Source organism: Calypte anna, chromosome 19 (assembly GCF_003957555.1).
Source record: "Calypte anna isolate BGI_N300 chromosome 19, bCalAnn1_v1.p, whole genome shotgun sequence".
In the NCBI taxonomy this organism is placed as follows: domain Eukaryota; kingdom Metazoa; phylum Chordata; class Aves; order Apodiformes; family Trochilidae; genus Calypte; species Calypte anna.
This window is the reverse complement of record NC_044264.1, coordinates 10,046,928-10,067,729: the sequence shown is the minus strand read 5'-3', so window position 1 is coordinate 10,067,729 and position 20,802 is coordinate 10,046,928. Positions and strand designations below refer to the sequence as shown.

The window sequence follows — 20,802 nt, the reverse complement described above, 5'->3', positions numbered from 1 at the left end:
TAAGCTTTCGTTTCGCAGGGAAAGTGGGCGGTGGGGTGAGGCAGTGGCACCGGGTGCTCCCGTCATGGCTGGAGCTGCTCTCACCTTCTCTGCCATGGCCAGTGTGAGGGTTGGTCCTCTGTGGTGAGGGAGCTGTGTCCCCAAATGCCACTGCTCACACGGTTGGCACCAAAGCTCACCAACCCTGCCCGCTTCCAACCCCAGCCTGCTCTCCTGAGGAACGCCAAAGCTTTTCTTCCTGTCCTTCTGAAAACGTTTATTTTTTTTTCCCCTTAAGGGAAATAAATAAATCGTTGCCAATTACCGTTATTACCTTAGGTTTTAAATTTAGCTCAACACGTGAATTAGTGCCATGCTCAGGTAATTAAGCGTTCAGTACAGCCATCAGTGAGCTGTGGGCTTGGCAAACGCCGCTGCCGCCGCCTCGGCTGCCCAGGTTGAGGCGGGATGGAGCTGCCGCCAGGCCCGGCATGGCGGAGGTGCCGGCACAGGGCACGGCAGAGGTGTGCCAGCCTTCCAGGTCACTCATGGCTCAGTCCAGAAGCGTGGGGGTTTTTCAGTGGCTTTTCTGGCAGTGCCAGTGGGTTAACCAGGCTCGTCCCGAAAAGCCCTGACCCAACCGCTGCGTGAGGGGACAGGAGGAGGGCGCAGGCCCAGGTGTGTCTCGAGTGCGAGCCAAAGAAAGACACCAGGAGAACTCCGTTCCATGCAAACTGGCACTGCTTGCAGGCTACAAAGGATTATCTGTACCAGTTTCATCTTGTGGCATGTAGAGAGCTCCTAAGGGGTGACTTGCCAGACTGGTTGTGGGGATTCCCCATCTCCTGGCTTCTCCTACTGCCCCTTCGTGGAGGGGGAGAAAAAAAAAATTAGAGAAACAAAACAAATAGATTTATTTTGCATATGATTTCGGGTAAACAGCTTCATTGTTTCTGCCTCTTCCTCATGTTTTGCCCTTCAGGTTTTGTTTTACGTGCAAACAGACCTGGTGAGTTGCCCCTTAGCAAGGCACAGAGGGTTTGGCTGGATTAATGTTGCTTCCCTGATTATTATTATTTTTTTTAATCAGAGTGCTTTTGGTGCCCATTACAACTGAACTGAGCATTGATCAATTCTGTGCCTGAAAATCATTTGTCTTTAATTTGAGTGTTTTTTGGTTTGTTTCTTCTGTTGGGTTTTCTGTTTTGGTTTTTTTTTGGTTTGGTTTGGTTTTTATTTGAAGTTGCAATACGAAACTAAATCTAACCCTAAATTAACAGCACCCTTTCTGGCAAGTTTAAAGAGCAGTATGGTGTTTAGAAATGCCTTTCAAGCCTCAAAATTGCCTGTGTGCACAAAACTGGCAAAACCCCAAAAACTGAATCAAAAGAGACACCCCCGTCCCCCACCCCTGTCCCCAGCCCTGAGATCTCAAGGAGGAAGACGGGTTTGTCACTGGCCCAGCCTGATGGCTGCTCACATTTGCAGCAAAACGTGCTCTGGGAACAGTGGTGTTTTAGGTAGAAAGCCATTTCCATCTGAAGATGGGTTTCTGAAGGGACATCCTGAGTTTGCCACTTCCATCCAGCAATGGTAGTGAATTGTATTCAGGAGCAGGAGAGTCTGATCCATCTTGCACTGCAGTGTATGGGCCCGATTCATTACAAGAAAAATGGTTGGGGGTTAGTTTTGGGGGTTTTTCCTCTCCTTTTTGGTTGGGTTTTTCTTTTTCCTTTGCAAATTTGCACAGCCCTTCTTCACATGTGCTCTGGGCAAAAGCACCAAGCCCTGAATGGCCCTTTCCTTGGCAGTGAATGGCACAGAGCTGGGAAAAGCCTGACCAGCACATCCCACCACTGGCTGGGGAGTGCCAGGGATGTCCCCACTGCTGCTGCCCCTCTGCAGCCCCACCAGATCACTCCAAATTGACCTCCTCTGTTCTCCAGCCCCGTCCTGACAGTTCTTCCCCACCTCCATCGGGGTGGCTCTGCAGCACCAGAGCTGGGCCCAGGTGCTGGTGCCCACTGGTGGGGCTGAGCACCCATGGAGAAGCATCTGCCTTTGGGTAACCATCTTGGCCTTCCAAGGAAGCCGAAGCCCTTCCACTCCAGCCCCCTGGGCTGCCATGTGTGGGCACCCACCAGCTTGGTTTCTCCCCAGGGTGCTGATCCTCTCTTAGGAAACCTCCACGTTTGCTTAACAGCCGGGGAAAGGAGCCCGCCCGGCCCCGGTTTGCCCTGCCCTCGCCCCTTCTTTTCCTGCTGCAACGTAGGAGGATGCAGTTTGCTGTGCTAGATAAACAAGTTCTCATCTCTGTCACAGCAGGAAGGGACATTTCTCCCTGCCTGTCCTCAGTGCCACTCATAAATTCACATCCAGCACAGCTGCTCACGTGCAGGCAGGTGAACGCAGCGATGCTTCTCTTCACGACCCACGTGCCCAGTGGGCATCCCAGTGGGGAGGTGCCCACTCAGGTCCCTCCAGCAGACGTGGGGGTTTGGCCACCCCCGTCCCTGCCAGGTGGGACTATGCTGCTGAGTCCTTCACACAACCTCATCCACGCTTGTATTTTTTTTTAATGAATTGGGACCTGATCTACAGAAAACAGGCAAAGTTAAACATCTCAATGCCACAAACTCCTCCTAGACAACTTCACTATCAGTGTCACGTTTCTTTTGAATTCACCTGACATATTTTACGTGCAAAACATTTTTGTCGTGTAAGTGATTTTTTTAAAGCACAGTCATGGGGGGACATTTTTATCTTGCATTTGACATGGGAGGGATTCATTTGACAGGAGAACGAGGCAAGGAAAGTTTGGCAGGAGAGGGGTTTCGTTCCTTCCTCTTTGGTTCATTGACAAGTCTGAGATTTTTCCACTTCCCAACCCCGTTGCCACCAACTATTCCTCCCTGAGGACTGGAGACAAAACCCATGAGGCCATCCAGCCCAGTTCCTGCTGCTCAGCACCGGCAGAAGTCCCCCCGGTCAGCAGGACCGGCTGCCACGGGCACGCTTTGCCCAGCGTGGTGGGACAGCAGTGGTGGGACAGCAGCGTGTGCCACGGTGCCAGGAGCTGCTCCACCCCCCATCCCAACCCCTGGCACATCTGGATTTTGGGCGCCAGTCTCGGCTTGCCAGCGCTGCCTTTGAGCCCTGCGCCCCAACAACCCCTTACTGTACTTTATACTTGCCAGCTATAACAAATCTCGTAACGTGAGCTACTGACCTTGATGGTGAGTGTGAGCAGTTATGTTTTTGTTGTTTTCTCTCTTGCTTGGTTGGGGCTGCTGTGAGAGAGGGTGTCTCTGAGGCATACTTTCCGGCCTCTCTTACACTCGGACGTGCACACCTCCTCTCAAACACTCTTCTGAGCGCTCTCAGCGGGAAGGTTTGTCCACACCTATTAATCCTCTCTCAGTGTCCAGCTTCTTGTTAGTAGCAGCTGGTTGCATGTTTTTTGCTTGTTCGGACGAAACGGTTCAAGAAACGACTCATATCAACTCTTGAGAAATGTCTCTATTTTTTTGTACACTTTCTTTCTTTTGATGTTTTTTATTAATTTCCCTTACTTAAAAAACAAAACACCTGTCGTCCCGTAAAACATTTCACATCTCCCCTTGCCTGTTCTTAGAGTGTATGTATCTGTGGGACTGAACTAAATGCATGCACTGTAGTAGTCGTACTGGTAGCAGTAGATGTAGTTGTAGAACATGCATTGTTGAGTTGATATTATAGGTACCATCAACGTGAAGTAGCGTGGCAGGTAAAAGCATAGCCGTGGTCTGATTGAAGGCGTAGGGCTGTCGATACAGCAGAGAGCTGCTAACGGCTTGGATCCATAGTACTGCATTTGTTAAATCCCAGGATCTGGAAGTTTAAATTGAAGCTGGCTGTAGGCCACCTACACCCTCTGTACAAGAACCCGCACATGCTGTTATCTCCAGAGTAAATTTGCCATTTTTTTATCAAATTAAACCCCCTGGGAACTAAAACGCTGACTATAATTATATTCTCCTGTTTTTATTTTGAATTAAAAAGAACTTGAGATATTTTTGAAATCATTCTACAATCATGGTTTCTTCATCAGCCTGTTACTCGTCCATGTTAGCCCATAGAATCATTTGTTGGCAGCTGTAGATCAGATGTGCCAAACGCAAATCACTCCATTTGGGGATCTAACTAATACTGGGTGTGAAGCAGCTTCCCACAGACTGTCCTGAGACATGGAGCAATTGTTTTAAGGTCAAAACCCATAAATCTAGTTATGCAGCAGACACTGAGCTAGTGGTGGGTCGTACTCATTGCCATATCACCCAGCTTAATACCAGGATGAGGAGTTTTGAGTCAAGTTCATCGTATTTGCCATCAAGCCAGCAAGTGTCTGTGCTTCTTGTGCCCAGGTTTTACAGTTCTTTCCCAGGTGAAGCTGCAGTCAGTAAATTTTACAGATGGCAATTGAGAGCCTGAATTTGGCTGTGGTTTATTTGTTTAGTTTGTTGCTTGTCAGAAAACATCCTGCTGGGAGTAGAAACAGTGCTGTATGGCATGGTCACAGCTTCCCTCCTGCCTGTGCCCCCAGCCCTCCCCACAAACCAGATGTGCTGAGCAGGAGCATCTCCCTGCTCCACAGGGGATAGTCATGGCACTCCTCAGTGCATTTCTTACAGCAAGTGCTTGCAAAGGACATAAAATATCCAGAATGGGCTTTCAAAATGAAATTAAGGATTCGTATCTGCTCCTTACCTCTAATGGAACGTAAAGTAAATCAACCAAACAACCTCCTGGATGGGGCTGGTGCCATGCAAGGCAATCTGAGCCACCCCTCTTACTGTCCTTATTGCTACCAGGGAGCTGAAACACTTCTGTGCATCGAGGGGAAGAATGACTTCCCCCTTAGATCTCAATCTGCCAGGGAGACGGGGGGGACCCACTGCTTAATGTGCCAGGCACACGATGAAGTGAGGAGTGTATCTAAAAGTCAGCGGAGCGACAAATTGCATGGGGTTTAGGAAGCCTTGTCTTACACTTAAAGAAGGTGCTTTAAAAAATTTAATCTTGTCATTAGGCACCCATAGTGTTAGCAAATTGCGGCCATAAAAAGTGGGATGAGGGTTGGTGTGTGTGTCTGGGGGGAGAGGAGCTGCCCCCGGCTGGCAGAGGTGGGGTGAGGAGGAGCCTTTCAAAGCCGCAGCCATCAACCAATTTGGGATTTATGCGGCCGGTTGAGAGGACTCCCTTGTGGCACAGCGGCTCTGATGGAACTGCTCTCCTTCTTTTATTCTACTATATAAAAGTACATAAAGTTTAATCTGAGCTGTGTAATCTCAAAAGCCAGAACCTAACAAGTGGACCACTTGGGAGCAGCAAGCGGGCTGAAATTTCTCACTCTGCTGGAACCGCCGGTAATTATGTGACAGAGCCTGGCGGCTGATGCGTGGGGAAATTAATGGCTGCATCAGATTTTATCTGTTGCTTATCTTCCTAGCAGAGGCAGCCTGCCTGGAGAGCGCTGCGGGCAGCCCGGCAGGGAGGGGGAGGCAGAGGGACCCCCACTGTGGGGGCTTTGGGGAGGGGTGGACGCACAGACAAATGTTGTGTGTTCAGAAGTCAGAGCAGCACCTGCCTGAGTGGAGCTGCCGTGTGCCTCCTGAGGAGGCCACGCTGAGGTTGTGGGGTAGTTTTGGCCTTGGTGCAGGCAATATTCTCTGACTCCTGTGAGCTTTTCTGCCTACTACCCAAAAAACCCCTAAGTAATAATGAAAGGGGAATAATTTCTGTTTTGGTTCAGAGGTGCTGTGCTGGCCCAGGGTGGGAATCGCACAGGTCCTTTCCAGACTGCAGGCTACACGCAAAAAACATTTATCTTATTCTACTGTGGGATGCCACTTTTGATTTTTTTGATCCAAGAGGGACTGAGCTTCCTGTGGTAGAAAATTCAGGAGATCTAAACCAATTTGGTGCTGCTGCTGTTAGGCCTTGACCACAGCAGCGGTCGTTTTACTGGGCTCCTGCCTGAAGTCTATTGTGGTTAAAATACATCAGCTTTAATCAATAACTTCGTAATAGAAAATCTTGTGCACTTGATAAATCATCTCCAGTGCAATTAGTGACCACCTCTGAAGTGCAGGCTTAAGTACAGGGTAAGTTAATCTTTAACGAATTTAGCTGCTAACTTTTAATAGTCTTTTTAATCAGGAGGATTATTTCCAATGGGAAGAGACTCCCCAGCACAGCCCGTCCCAGCTGCTGCTCCTGACACAGGGCAAGCAGTGACAGCAGGCTGATTGCCCATGCCAGGACCATGCTGTCCTCACCAGCCACTCTCCAGCCCCACACAGCTCTGCAGCCAGCAGCATTTGGTTTCTTTTCTCCCTGCTGAAGCAGAGGGACGGAGCTCTGGGCCATTGCAATGTTTGACTTTGTTCCACTCGAGGTGCAGAGGAGTCATTGTGAGGTTTGGAGCAGGGCCTTCAGCCTGAGCTCTCCCCTGCAATGAGATGCTTGAGCACATGAGCACATCTCGTGCATTTTAACCACTACATGGATGAAGTCCTGGCTGAGCTGAGGGACACCTCACCTGTCTGGCAGCCATCGCAGGCTGTTCCCCATCAGTGGAACTAAGTGGGACACAGCACACGTTTTACTGCCATGCCATTGTGGGTATTTTCATGCTGATTCTCTCCCCAAATTCATTAGAAGTAAATACATAATTACAGTCCTTTTTTTTCTCTCTCTCTCCTTTCTGAAATAGAAAACTGGAGAAGCAGCAGTGGAGTTTTTCCTTGCAGCAGATGTTAGCATGCATCTGGCTCTGGATTAGCTTGAGGAGCATGATGGATTAATAGTTGCCAGAGAATGCAGAATGGGTTTGCAGGTATATAAACTTGAGTTATATACGAATACTCAATTCACACATCTGGGTCTTTTTAAGACCCACTCTTCCTGACAGTGAAGAGACCTGAGATGAAAGCTTTGTGCTGTGAGGACTCATGGTGTCCTGATTTGTGCCCAGATCCTTGGGCCTAGGGATTAGCTGCTGATGCGGGAGCTGGTGCCCCTTGGGCAGAAAGCTCCAGGGATTTGTGTGCTGGATTTCTCCTTTGTTACATGGATAACCCCCTGTGCTCCCAAGCATCTTCCCAGCCACCAGGGTCCATCAGCAGTGGGCAGCTGTCCCTGGGCAGCACCCTCCTGCTATGGCAACTTAAAATATGCAGAGAAACAAAGACAGGGTTTTGTTTTAATTTTCCTCCTGTATTGTCTGTTACTGTACAAAAGGCTTCAATTTAAAATTACCAGGAGTGATAGCCAGTTAATGTGGTACAGTGGGAGGCCGGAGTTTCTGTTGCTATGGCAATGGAGTTCGGCTCATTTGTTTTGTAGATGAGTAATTACTACGCAATTAGAGTAGGCTAAAAATAAAGGGGCCTTTTGTTCCCTGATACTCATTAATATTAATAAAAGACCTGTCCGGGCTGTGGTAAACAATTAATGCAGATGTGGTTGCCCGTGGTTAAAGTAGCAGCAGCTTTGGTGTTACCCAGCGCGAGGTGAAGTTACCGGCATCCCCTGGCCTGGCTCTGCCTTCATTTCAGATAGAAGAATTATTGGCTAGGGCTGTGCATTAGCACAGCATCACCAGCTTGAGCCCTCTTTGCCAGCTGGGTGGTTGTCAGTAAGTGCTAAGGCTGAACACACAGCCACAGACAGCAGGTACGGCACCGGGGTCAGGTCCCAGCCCCATGGCAGCACCTCCTCCATGCAGAAATCATTCTGTTTTTCCCCCTGGCAGTGCCCGAGGGAGGGCACAGGGCTGGGATGCTCCAGGGCAGGGGTTGTTCCACTACAGAGCCAGGGCTCGAGCAGAGACCTTGCCCCAAAACCCAAGCACATGGAAGTGCAAGCTTGGGGCTGCTGAGATGGCTCCAGAGCAGCAAGTGCCAAAAAAGAGTGAACTAACACAGTCCCAAGCGTTTGGTGTGCAGTGTGTAAACAGGAAAGCACACCAGATTTTAAATGAACTGTGAAACCAGTGAAATTGCCAGAGAAACCTGTTAAGAAGGTGACTAACGGGATGCTGTTTAGTTACCTCTATGATTTGTTTGCTCATCTTGTAGCAACCAGTTGAGCATTCCCGTCCTTCGTTGAGGACAGCAGAGCACGGGTGGGCCAGGATGCCACCTCCCCCTAGCCCTGGGGTGCTTGGCATCCCTGGAAAATATCAGTGAGGTGGAACCTCTCTGAGGGGAGCAGAGGCACTTGAGTGCCCCTTGGCCAGGACCCTCGGGTGTGGTGCCGAGGGAGAGGTTGCAGACAGCCAGGAATCGCATCCCTCCCAAACTGTTTAACTAATGGAGGGGAACGTAGCACAGCCTTTGTAAGGTCGACATTTGTTTGTTGTTAAGGATCTAATTAGAAACATGAGAGGGAGCTGAATGGCTGCTTGCTTGGCTAATTAGCGACATGCACGAAGACCACTTTGAACTTCAAGGACACAAAGCTATTAGCGCTTACATCAAAAATGGATTAAACTTCTGTGCTTTTATAATGATTAAAGATGAGCTGCTCGAGAGGAAATCCTTTTGTAAGGCAGTGACAAGAGCTGGCTCCCTGATTGCAGCTTCCACAAGCACAGCTTTGTGTGGCCTCCATGTAGCACTCAGCCCAGCACGGGAGTGACACCGGCAGCTCAGGGTATGGAAGATGTGATTAGCCAATAAATATTGATTGCTTGCAAAAAATTACAGCCGAGCTGGAAAGTGCCTTTATTTGTCCTGCTACACAACTGCAGGACTTAGAAAAAATAAGCTTAAAATACGATGAATTTTCTGTCTTTTCTTCTGCAAATTGGTGCATGACAACAGCTTCCAGCAGTGGCTGCTGCTTTGGCTGTGTCACCCCAGGATGGAGCAGGAGCAGGAGCAGGTGCTGCTCACCTGCCTGCAGTGTGCACGGGAGGGACAGTGGTGGGTTGGGTTGTTGTTTTTTTAAAAGCACCTGCACCACCTGAATCTGTAGCTTGTGGAAACCAGCCAGCTCTTGCTCTCTGCTCACCTAAGACAGCTTAGCACTGGCTTTTTGTGTTCATGCCCAGCTTGGCATCTGTGCTGGAGCCAGGGCAGACATCCAGGTGGAGGGAAGGACATTTGCTCCTGGTTGCTGTTGTCACCCCCAAGTGTCCCCTGGGTCCCCAGCAGCCCGGGCTGGGCGAGGTGTAGGAGTGGGGCTGGGAATGTTGAGCACTGCTCTCTCCCTGTCCTCTGCTCACTTCCAGCTGTAATTGCTGAGCCGGGAACCTGCTCACCACCCGCCGCTTTCTGTCGTTATTTTGATGTGTGAAGCTGTTTCCAAAGGGGCTGCAGAGGCAGAACAACCTTTTAAAGTGTGACTGCAGATAGAAAATAATGTACAAATAGTACCTTGTTACAGCAGGTAGCTGCTCTCAGTGTCTCTTGGCCTCATCATCACTTATTTTACTGATGAGCCCAACAGTTTTATTCCGTTTTTTACCTTGCAGGGCCAGTGTAGCTGCAGGGGAAGGACAGCTGGGGCTGCCTGGCTGCTTCCCTCCCGGAGCCACGGCAGGCAGCAGGCAGGGCTCACAGCTCACAGTTTGAGTTTCCAGAGTCAGGGCTGAACCGGCTGTCACAAGCACAATATCCACAGCTCTTCATACTTGCCGAGGAGCTCTGCCTGCCCCAGGCTTCCCACAGAGAGGTGTTTGCTTTTCAAGTCTGCTTGGGAAGAGCTGGAGCCAAATGCTGTGCCGTGGAGGTCCCTGTGAGAGATGTAGGGACTGACACCTCTAATTGCAGTGCTGGGGTTACTTGGTTTTATGGTTTGTCTCCCACTTTCTCTTTCAGCTAGTTGGGAGCTGTTTGTGTGTCGTTGCTCTCCAGAATATCTGTGTGTTTCCAGCTCATTATTTCAGAGACATTTTTGAGTTTGAGCATTGATCTGAGTTTGAGGTGTGCCACGTGCTGTCTCAGGCAGGGAACAGCTCTGTGTGTAGAAGTGCAGATGTGAGGGAGTGATGGATAGTTCAGCCTGACCACAAACAAAAACGTTTGTGCCTCTACCTGGAGTTGGATGCAGTCACTGGTAGAGAGGAAAAAAAAAAAAAAAAAAAGACTGAGTGTGAGCATTTAATTCTCAGTGCTGTGCCTGTGTGCTCTTGCAGCCTGAATAGGCACCCGAGAACAAGGAGCATCAACATCTGATTTCAGTCTGGCATTAATTTGTACATCCAGCCACAGGATAATCACATCTGGGCTGTCAGCATCTCTGAAAAGCAAGGTACAAGCTCCCATTAGCTTCAGCTGTGAGGGCACAGAGAATTAGCTTGGCCAAGCGATCTGTGCCAGGGTGCAGTGGTGGCTAATGATATTTATAAGGCTCTAAGCACTAATGATGTCAGATTTGCGTGCAGTGCTGACGCTTTCCCCCAGTCCATACCAGGGCTGGTTATTTAAAGTATCAGCATCACACTGAGCCTGCTGCCCTGTTACTCATCCAGCTACAACGTGGCTGCTGGCGCTCGTGCTTCGGGACACGTGGGATCCCCAAGGAAGGGCCAGACCTTCCCTGCTCTGGTTGCTGTGGTTTTACTGTCATGCCCTCTGCAGCACTTGTGCTCGGGTCGGTGCAGAGGCAGGACAGCAGGGATGAGTGCTTGGGGAGAAGGTGAGAACCCTTCCGTGAAAATCTTGCTTGAAAATCCAGCAGGCAATCCGAGGTAGCTCACATTAAATGCCTTCAGACTGTGGTGCCCCAGCTGGGCTGCTCAGGACCCAGCTTTGCTGAACCCAGGCTGGGCAGGGGGTTGGGCAGCAGCAAATACCATTTGTGTGCAGCTGCTGGTGGAACTGGAATGCCCCTCTCCATCACCTCAAGCCCTGGCTGCTGAACCTCCCAGCCCAGTGCCCCCTGCTCCTCCCCAGCCTTGTCAGCAGTGCTCAGTGCTATTATATCATTTACTCCTTCGAGCTGGAAGATGATGTTTGGAGCATGTTATATGAATTTTTCATAAAGAGAGAAAAACAACCTAATCTTGTGAGCTTTGAATCTTGGTAGTGGGTAATGGCTTTGATTTAAAGCATTTTGTCTTAATGATAGTTATATTGAAAATTTCCTGCTGCTTTCAAGCACGTGTAGTTATTATCATAAACATTGATGGTAGAAATGCCTGCCAAATTGTGCGTGGCTGTTTATGGTAGATGAGAGAGTCATCCAGAAATGAGAGCACTGGATCAACAAGTTGTCGAGAAGCCTGTTTGTTCAGGAAGCCACCCTGGGGCTGGTGGGACACAGCGGGAGGAAGGAGAATCTTGGAGGAAAGAGGGGCCCGAGATGGACCAGCACTGGGTGTAGGAAATACTTGGCCTGAGATTAAAAAGTGAATTTCAAATGAGAAGGAGCTGCTGCTGCAGCAGTCGAGGAGGGCAGAAGGAGAGCAGAGCAGGGAAGAGTGTCTCTGTGGGGTCTTTTTTTTACCTTTGAAACATTAATACCCACCCTCTTTCCCACCCTCTTTCCCTTCATTGTTCATGGATGAATTCTGTGTATTTGGGAGTGGGATTTCAGCGTCTGAGTTGTTGGGCTTTGCCCAGCTGTCCTCTCCTCCCCTCTCGTTAGTGCAATTCACCACCCTCTAAGGCAAATGTCATAATGAATCCCCACTCAGAAACTTCTCAGGAGTTTGTTGGAAGAGAGTTTATCTTCCAGTGATGACCTTTCCTGTTGAACAGGGATTACTGTGTGAGCAGGGGCTGTGTTAACATGGCACTTAGCAGGAAAAGGCACTTGGTAAGTGAGCTCCAGCCAGCTCTCTCCCAGCTCCTGGCCAAGCACCGAGCCTCCGTGGCAGCCTGGGGCCTCTTGGGCTCCAGCTCTCCCTTTCCAGGGCTCCCCAGGCCACCACTTCAGCACTGGCTGAGCCTGCAGCTCCCCAGAGCTTGTCCCTCCAGCCAGCAGGCAAAAAGGTTCCCTGACTGATCAAAATTCACAGGCTCGGAGACTCTTCTGTCAGAAAAAAACACAGCAAATCCAAAGTGAAGCCAACAGGACATGAAATTCCTTGTTCCTGTCACTCTTGGCTGCTGTCTTTTGATCTCCATAGATGTAGGAAGGAGCTCCTGTAACCTCAAAACTTATCTGGGGACTGAAACAGTACCTGGAGGATTTGGAAAGAGGGTTTTCTTCTCTGTTGTAGTCTCAGAATATTTAGGGTTTGTGCAAACCAGCTTTGTTTTCCATCACGTTTTGCATGTTGGGAAAGTCGTTCAAGGTCCCTTTGCTGTTGTTTCAGAGGGATGGTACAAGTGAGTGCCTCTGGCTCCAGGTGAGCTTTCCTGCAGCTGTTGCAAGAACACAAATATTTAGCAGCTCGCCACGGCTGAGCGAGTCATTAAAACACAGCTTTCTGAGGAGAGCGGGGCCTCCTGGGACTGACGAGAGCTTTTCTGTTTCATTTGTTGGGTCAGGAGCAAAGTGTCAGCTCTGGAAAAGCCTCCAGCCCTTTCTGGGCAGTTTTCCAGAGGCTGTTGAGCTGTGGAGCAGTGCCGGAGCATCCCGGCCGGTCCCCGGGGCAGCGGTGGTGCCGTGGGGTCTGCAGGAGGGTTGTGCTACCAGGATGTCCCCTCGCCTTGTCACCTCCCTCTGTCTCGCTGCCTCTGCCCGGGCCAGCAGCTTGCCAGTAAAGCCCATATCCATTTTATTGAACCAGAAGGAGGAAAAGGGAAAAAAAGTGCTAGCTTAGAGTAATAAAGGGCTTTTGAACATCTCAGCTGGATATTTTTCTTCACGAGTGAGAAGGCCAAATGTTATCTTGACATTTAATCTTTAATAATAAAAAGGCACTTTGTTTGCCAGTGAATTCCAAAATCTGTTTACTCTCTCCTGCCTTATTCCTTTTAACAGGCAAGCTTAGATGTCCTACTTACTCTCCCCTGCTACCAGTTCAGAGCTGCATTAAATCATTTCTTTTGTAAAAATTTTTGCCTTCCTGTCCTTGCAGAGCTGACAGCTGCCAGGTTGACTTTTTCTGAGTAGTTAATTCATTCATTTTATCGTTGGGGACCCCTGGGGAGGGGTGCAGGGCAAAGGGGCCAGGGCAGGAGAGGTGGTGACCCAGCACAAGCCTGAGCTGAGCCCACCGCCGGGGCTGCCAGGGCAGTGTCCTTCCCCGGCTCTCAAACTCCATGAACCTTTTTTAGTGCTTAATGAAGATACACTGGGGGGTTGCAGCCTGAGGAAAAGGCTGGAGCAGTCTTGGCACAGGCTGGAGGTCACGGGACGTGCCAGGGGGGTGCCTGGCAGTGCTGGGGCTGCCGGGGATGGTGGTCACATTTGTCACCCCCAGGGACCTGTCCCGTCCCCGGGCACATCTCTGCTCAGGAGGCTCCCAGCCTGTCCTCGGCCCCTGGCAGGGAGTGTCCCGGTTCCTGCTGGTGGCAGGGAGGCAGTGGGACACTAGGTGGGCATCAGGGTGGGGTGGGCAGGTCTCTGGGTGCTCCCCAAGGACCCTGCAGGTAGCACCCAGGTGTAGCTCCAGCTTCCCGCAAGCCATCTCCATCCCGCTCCTCCCAGGCCACTGACTTTTCTTTTGCATTGAAACTTCTTACTCATAAGTTTTACATCCAAGAGCAACCGTGAGAAATGCCAGAAGCCTGATCATCTAACATGCTTTAATATCGAAACTTATTCTTTAGTGTCATTCTTATTTACATTGTTTTTCTGTCTCAAAAATAAAAAAAAAGGGAGGAAAAAAAATAATTTTCTTTTACTTCCACATTAGGAGGTGAGTTGTCATACACCCTCTGGAATTCTTTTTTTGCTTTTGATCTTTATTTATTTGTTTAATTTTGGTTGATGTCCCAAGCATGGTTTTGGAGACGAAGGTAGGTCTTCGCTCTCCAAATCAAAAGGAAAAAAACTATTAAATAAAACAACACTGTCCTTGGTCATATAAAAAACAAAAATTTCCAAACTGTTCCATTCCATACCATTTAAAGAAAAAAAAAATTAACTATTGAGCTATTTCTCCAGCTTACTGATTGAAAAGGGCGGGTTTTTTTTCCAAAGTATCGAATGGATCCAAAAACGATTTTCCTAGACACAATTGAAGTTATTTGCTGTCAACATTTTAATATCAATATTACCACAATGTGTAGTCTCAAACTAGTTCCTTTGTAGTTTGCATGGGATGTGAATGCTGTCTCGGCGTGCCCAGACCTAGAGAACTTGTTACTACTGCATGAGCATCAAGTCAGATGTTGAAAAATATCTATTATATTTTGTGATAATTTGGTGAAAATGAGCACCTCCAGTCTCTGGTTGCAGTAGTGTGTTGAATGATTGTTCTTTTTTTTTTTATTTTTTTATTTTTTTATATATATCCATATATATATTTTTGGAGCTCTAAGCTTCGTAGTAGTACGGGCTGACTCTTCTCCAGTACTCGCTCTCCTATCGCATGGCCTTGGTTAAGTGTTAGAAGTTGGGCCTAGGCTGTTTATCCTGGTGTTTGGCTTTGTAATAACGGTGCATGCCCGGCGTCTGGCCTCATACCCAGCTTTATTCTCTGCACACCAGTCTTGAATAGCTACACTGCTCAACCGAATTTTGGCGCACCCGCTTCCCCGGCAGGCTCCAACCCCGCCCGACCCGGAGGCTTCCCCGGGGCCAACAGCCCGGGGCCCGTCGCGGATCTCTACGGCACGGCCAGCCAGGACTCCGGCGTGGGGAACTACATAAGTGCTGCCAGCCCACAGCCCGGCTCCGGCTTCGGCCACGGCATCGCCGTAAGTACCGCGGCACGGGGGGGGATGGTGAGGGGGGGATCTGAGGGGTTGGTTTGGGGGTGGGTTTTTTTGGTTTTAATGTTTGCTGTGACTTGATGGTGAGCGGAGTGCCTTGCTGCCATAGCCTGCTGGAGCTGCCCCTCCTCTGGTGCCTTCAGCAGTCTGAAGGGCAGAGAATCCCAGACTGGTCTGGGTTGGAAGGACCCTAAAGGTTGTGTGGTTCCAACTAATGGTGGGCAGGGACACCTCCCAATAGACCAGGCTGCTCATCCCAAGCTCATCCAACCTGGCCTTGAACACTGCAGCCACAAATTCCCTGAGCAGCCAGGGGATATTTCAAAAGGAAATATTTAATAAAGATGAGTTTTAAATTTTCTCCTTATCTACCTGGGCCCTGCCACCCATCCCAGCTGATGCACCCATTTGCAGACACCACACCAGTCCCAGCTCCTGCCTGAACAAGCCAGCAACAGCTCATGAGTTCAGCCAGTGGGACCCCAGGGATGCCCAGAGCCACCCCAACGAGGGGACAGCCACCCCACTGCTGACACAGGGCTGTCCCCCTCCCCACCATCCAGCCCTGCACCCACCCAGGGATGGACACCCGTATTTGCTGACCCTGGGTCACTTCCAACCATTTCCAGCATCTCCAGTGGTATTTATGTGCAGGCCACAAGCAAGTCACTTCGTTCTGCCATCAAGTCCTGGCAATGATTCCTTCGTGCCGCGTGGGTCTGCAGTCTGACTAATGATGGGCACCAGAGATTTGCTTAACAAAGCTGCATGCTGGATTTCAGCCCGTGCTGGTTGACCTGTGTGTGTTAGCATGAATGTGGTTGGCCCTCTTTGGTGGCTGTCAGTCTCCCCCATACCAAAACTGTGACTGAGGTTGGTTCCCTTTTTTTTTTTTTTGTAGTAAAGGGATGAGATTTGGGGTTTTCTGTATGCTAAAGATGACAAAATCCAGAGAGCTCCCCCCATCCCACATCCTGCACAGAGCCTCACCCCCTGACCCAATCAGATGAATGGGGGAGTGAGGGCATAGTGCATTCAAAGTTCCCCAAATTGTGGTGGCTTTATTGCAGAAAAAGACAAAAACCCAGCTGCCTCCTGTCCTGGTCCCCCCCCTCCTGTGGTCGTGGCAGGGCCATGACAGTCCCCTCGGATCAATTCTGGTACCAAGTCTGGAATATTATTGCTCTGCTAAGAGCTGTATCAGTTTAAACTGCCACCTCTCACCTCTTGCAACACCTCTTCTTTCCATTTTTCACTTAAAGAAAAAGACTTGTTTGTTCTTGAAAACTTGGGCACTTTGGCCTCAGCAACACCCCCATCTGTCAAGTAGTGGGATGTGAGGTAGGACCTGGGTGCCTGGATTCGGCTGCACCAAAGGATGGTGGTGTATCTGACTTGCAGATTGGCAGCTTCTGCATTTCCCCCAGTAACTGCAAAGAACCCCGTAGCTTTTTTGCCATATCTGTTTCTTTAACCCTCTGCAGTTACTAACCCTGGTTGAAAAGGGAAAAGCCAAAGCTTATTTTGTGCAGCCAGGGGAATGAGAAGATGATGGTTTCGGAAAGGTAACGGCAGGGTTGAGCACACCGAGCCACTGGTGACCAGAGCAGCTCTCAGAAATACCTGTTCATGCTGGCAACACAGTCTTTCAAGTCCTTTGATAATTTCTTGCCAAAATTAATAATCATCTGTTCCCATGTATAGAGCACTGATGAACTTAACAATTGTACAATTTTAGGGACCTTTGATTGCAACGGCTTTTACAAATGGATACCATTGAAACGTTACACATGGTTGGTTGCCATCTCACTTGGAGGTATTGCAGTATATACCATTTGTACTTCATGCTAAACTACCATCTCCCCTCTAGTTACTTTAAGTGAACGATTTTTAATCTTCTTTTCCTCTTTCCTTGGCATTTAATCATTCCTTTCTGTGATTTACGTTATTCAAATCGGTCTCCTGGGTTGGAAACTGGAAGTCGGATCAGGAGCTAAAGCCCCCCCCAAAATTCAGGTTTTTATATTCATGACTCTTTGTGCTGCAATTTGGAGAGCCAGAAACCTTGCAGAAAAAGCAGAGAGGCCAGAAGCCCGTGGAGAGGCAAGGGTGTGCCAGCTGAGGACATCCTGGTGGGATTACAGCCCCGCTACCAAGGCTCTGCTTCTAAAAATAGAGCAGCCCCACTGCTTTATTGCAGAGAAGCCATCATTCTTAATTAAGTGCTCTACCAAATATTACAGCTGAAAAGATAACACTGTAACTAGTAACCATAGAGCAATTATCAAGACTTAAAAAAAAATTAAACCTAAAGCAAATTAAATTAACGACATTACCTGAGCAATGCATCCTTGGATCGCTGCCAGTTTCCTACCCTTTGAACTAAGCTCGAGTTAATTAAATGTTTAATTTTTATTATTATTTTATTATTATTATTATTATTATTACTATTATTATTTTGGCCTTTGGCATGTTCATCTTTGCAAACAAACATTCTTAATGCCCTGAATGGAGCAGATTAGAGCAGTCAGTCAGTGAGCAGCTGAAGTTACCCCCGTGAAATGGCAGAGCTGTGCTGCTCCACCCAGACAAATGTAATGGATGTGATGGGCTTTATTTCTCTGCCTTGAGCCCAGCTCTGCCTGATCAGTCTCACTTGTTTTACGTTCAGAATTGGTGTATGAAATTGGAATTACTGTTAGTCGACGGGCTGGGAACTGTGGAAAACATTTGGAGGCTTTAAATTACATAAAAATAGATTTATACCTAAAGAGTAGTGGATGATGGGGTATTCTATTTACTCTGCATCTACCCACGTACATCCAAGATTACCTAAAATTGTTCCATCAATTGATTTGCCCCACCAGGTAGTATTTTTTTATGGGAAGGAGAAAAGTGCCATGAGCACTCTTGCTTTAATCCCGGTTATTATTTGCAGTACCAGTGCACAGGCACAGATCCATCTGTCAGGATCCTCTCATTTCTGGGCCTTCAGCCTCTGTAGGAACGAGGTGGGGCTCAGCACCAGCTGGAGACCCCAGCAGAGCCTCATCCTTCACCCTGACACTGTGGGCAGCAGCAATTAACATCTCACCCTGACCACAGCACACCAAACCCTAACCAGGACTCACTGCCCAGGCTTAAGACTCACACCATTAATGACTGACAAACAGAAAGTGCTTTTAATGGTGCTCATTACTAATTAAAATAGATTTTCAGAGGAGGAAATGAGCCTTATTATTAATTCCTGCAGGACCACTGAGTTGGAAGGTTTTATTGCAGTGGCTCATCCCGAGGTGTCCACTCCCCTGGGGCAGGATGTGGCCACAGGATGAGCTTGCTGGGGATGCCCACAGCCCTGGGGGTGTCACCAGGACCTCCCCCAGGAGCCCCTTCTTGGGGGACAGCTTCTGGAGGGTGCATCCCTCCCCTTCATGGCCATGGGCTGTTTCCACCTGAGAGCCAGACAGGAGCAGAGCAGAAGCAGCTGAGGCTCCATTGTAGGTAAATCCCCAGCACGCAGCCCCTGGAGAAGTTGTCACCTTTCAAGTACTTCAGCCCTGCCTTTAGAAAAAAAATAATTTCACCAAAGCCTTGTAAATTCCTGGTGTAACAAATGCCTGAGGAGCAGGTTTTGTCCTTCCCATATATCAAGTCACATTTTGCTGTTCCTAAAGAGGGCAAGCACAGAGCTAAGCCTGGCCTGGAGCTTAAATCCAGGCAGGTCTGGCCAGCTGCCATCCACGGGATAGAGCTGGGAAGGAAGAGCAGTAAAGACATGGAATAGCCTTTCCCAGGGCCAGGAATGCCACGGCCAGTTGCTCAGATCCACCCTGAGTGGTGCCCGGAGCACGGCACGGCACGGCAAAGCCTTTGCAAAGGTTTGGGGGTGTTGTGGAAGGTCCTGGTGGCCCTGGAGGAGCCCTGACTGCTCCTGTCCCTGCCTTCTCCTCCCACAGAGTCTCTCTGGATGTCCAGGCAAGACGGGGCGAAGTTTCTGAGCAGTCCCACACTTGGGTGATCCCATCAGACTTTGAGCACTACATCATCACCAGTAACACAGCCAACTGGAGGTGGCACTCGATGGACTTGGGTTGTTTAAAAAAAAAAAAAAAAAAAAAAAAAAAAAAAAAAATCTCTCTCATCATCTCATGAATCTGCTGTACTATAAAAACAACAGCTTTTAAAAGTATGTATATAAACCCCATTTCTTGTTCGTTTTATTTTCTCGATGGGTTTCTCCCCTTCCCCCCCTTCCTTTTTTATCCCCTCCATCTCTTTTCCTTTTTCCTTAGCCTTCTGGACATAGCCTCGTAGCCACGTAGCTGGAATTCTTTGTGTACCTAGCAAGAGCCTAACCACAGCCTAACCGTTTATCTTAAGGGGCTTCTTTCCTCGGGGTTGTTTTGGGGTTTTGTTTTTTTGCTTTCCCACCTCCCCTCCTTTCTCCCTTCTGTTTCACGTAGCCGTTGTTGCTTCAAGGATGCTGAGGTGGTGCCAGGAGTCTCGGCCGCCGCGGGTGCGGTGCGGGGGGCAGGGGGTGGGCAGCAGGGTGTGGGGGGCCCTGGGGAGCAGCAGGTTCTTCTCTTGCCCTTCTTTTTTTTTTTTTTTTTTTTCCTTTTTTTGTGGCGTCTTCGTTAAACCTAATTCTTCTCTATTTTCGGCAATAAGGCAAGGACTACAAACTTTTTTGTGCGTCCTTTTTTTCTATAAGTGCTTTTTTTTGTTGAAAGAGGCGATATAAGGTTTTTTGAAATTGTGAATTCTGAGAAAAAAAAAAAAAAAAGAAATAAAAAAAAATAATAATAATAAAAAAGACTGTAAATACAATTCCATTAACTTACATATAAACTATTAAGAAAGAGAAATACAAACCTATTTTTGTGATGGAGTCAGCCTAAGGCAGTTTCTCTATGAAAACGGAAGAAAATAAAAAATAAAAAAAAAGCAAGTTCTGGGCTTGGTGAGCAAGGGCCGGGGCTGGGCACCGGGCAGCCCTCCCACTGCCACCCCCCAGAGCTGCAGGGCTTGCAGAGGAACAGGAGAGTGGGACTGGTGAAGTTAAAAACCTGCTTTTTCCCACGACTGATTAAAAAAAAGCAGAGAAGCTTCGATGTTCCTGTTTAACACATTTACGGTTCAAAGCACACCTTTAGTTTATTCTTTTACCTTTTTTTTGGTGTTTTTTTTTCTTTTAAACTAGATCAACTTGTCCAGTCATTTCAGCAGCCCCGGGCTCCCCGGAGCTGCTCCCATCATTTCCTTTTTTTTTATCCATGACTTTCTGCATTAACAAATTAGAAAAGCAACTTTATATTGGGTTTCTTTTTCTTTTTCCTTTCTTTTTTTTTTTTTTTTTCTTTTTTTTTGGGAATACCTCAGTGCTACAAGTTTCACCCTAGAAGCAACGGAAGATTTTAATTTATTGTAGTTGTAAACAGAATTTAAGAAAAAAAAAATAAAGTATAAAACATCATTGCACTGTGACTGGTAGGGGAAAAACTGACAGTTTCCTATTTGCACATGTTTAATATTTGGCTGTTATATATATGGTCCTCTGTTGGGGGAGGAAACTTATGAAGGATATTTTTTAATTTAATTTTTTTAATATTGGTAAATAGGCCTGCAACAGCAAACTAGAAGTACAACGTGGTAGGTGGCATTAAGAACATACTGTAGTGTGTGGATATATTTCTTCTTTTTTTAAGGTAATATTGACAAGTTTTATTAATATTTTTTTAAATTGTTACGTTTATAAATTTGGTACTTTAGGTACAGGCAGTACAAGACACTGAATGAGACATTTGTTAACAAGAGCTGCTGCACTCCTATTTTTGTAAACTTTACTAACAATAGACTTAATGTAGACATTCAATAGCCAAGGTAGAGCAAGGCATCTGTAACAAAAACAAGGCACCATACTGCTAACCGGGAGGAGAAAACCTTGTTTTTTCTTGTTTTTAAAAAAAGAATCATGCTTTTTATGTAATATTTTAGCTTTTTT

At 48.0% G+C, this 20,802-nt stretch overlaps 1 protein-coding gene across 18 annotated transcripts in view; it reads left to right on the top strand.

The window, feature by feature from the left end:
* The window catches only part of MSI2 (musashi RNA binding protein 2), a 195,560-nt gene extending 176,555 nt beyond the window's left edge, over window positions 1-19,005 (top strand). For 3 of the 18 annotated variants that reach the window (XM_030462366.1, XM_030462362.1, XM_030462357.1), the window contains 3 exons: window positions 14,575-14,783; window positions 16,537-16,614; window positions 18,758-19,005. In XM_030462366.1, coding sequence (XP_030318226.1) covers window positions 14,575-14,783; window positions 16,537-16,578 — 251 coding nt within the window. In that variant the 3' untranslated portion in view covers window positions 16,579-16,614; window positions 18,758-19,005. Of the gene's footprint in view, window positions 1-961; window positions 989-3,276; window positions 3,371-10,162; window positions 10,183-14,574; window positions 14,784-16,536; window positions 16,615-18,757 lie in introns of those variants that run through there. The other 15 variants (XM_030462364.1, XM_030462361.1, XM_030462358.1 and 12 more) reach the window with 9 other exon arrangements.
* The last annotated feature ends 1,797 nt before the right edge of the window (window positions 19,006-20,802 follow it).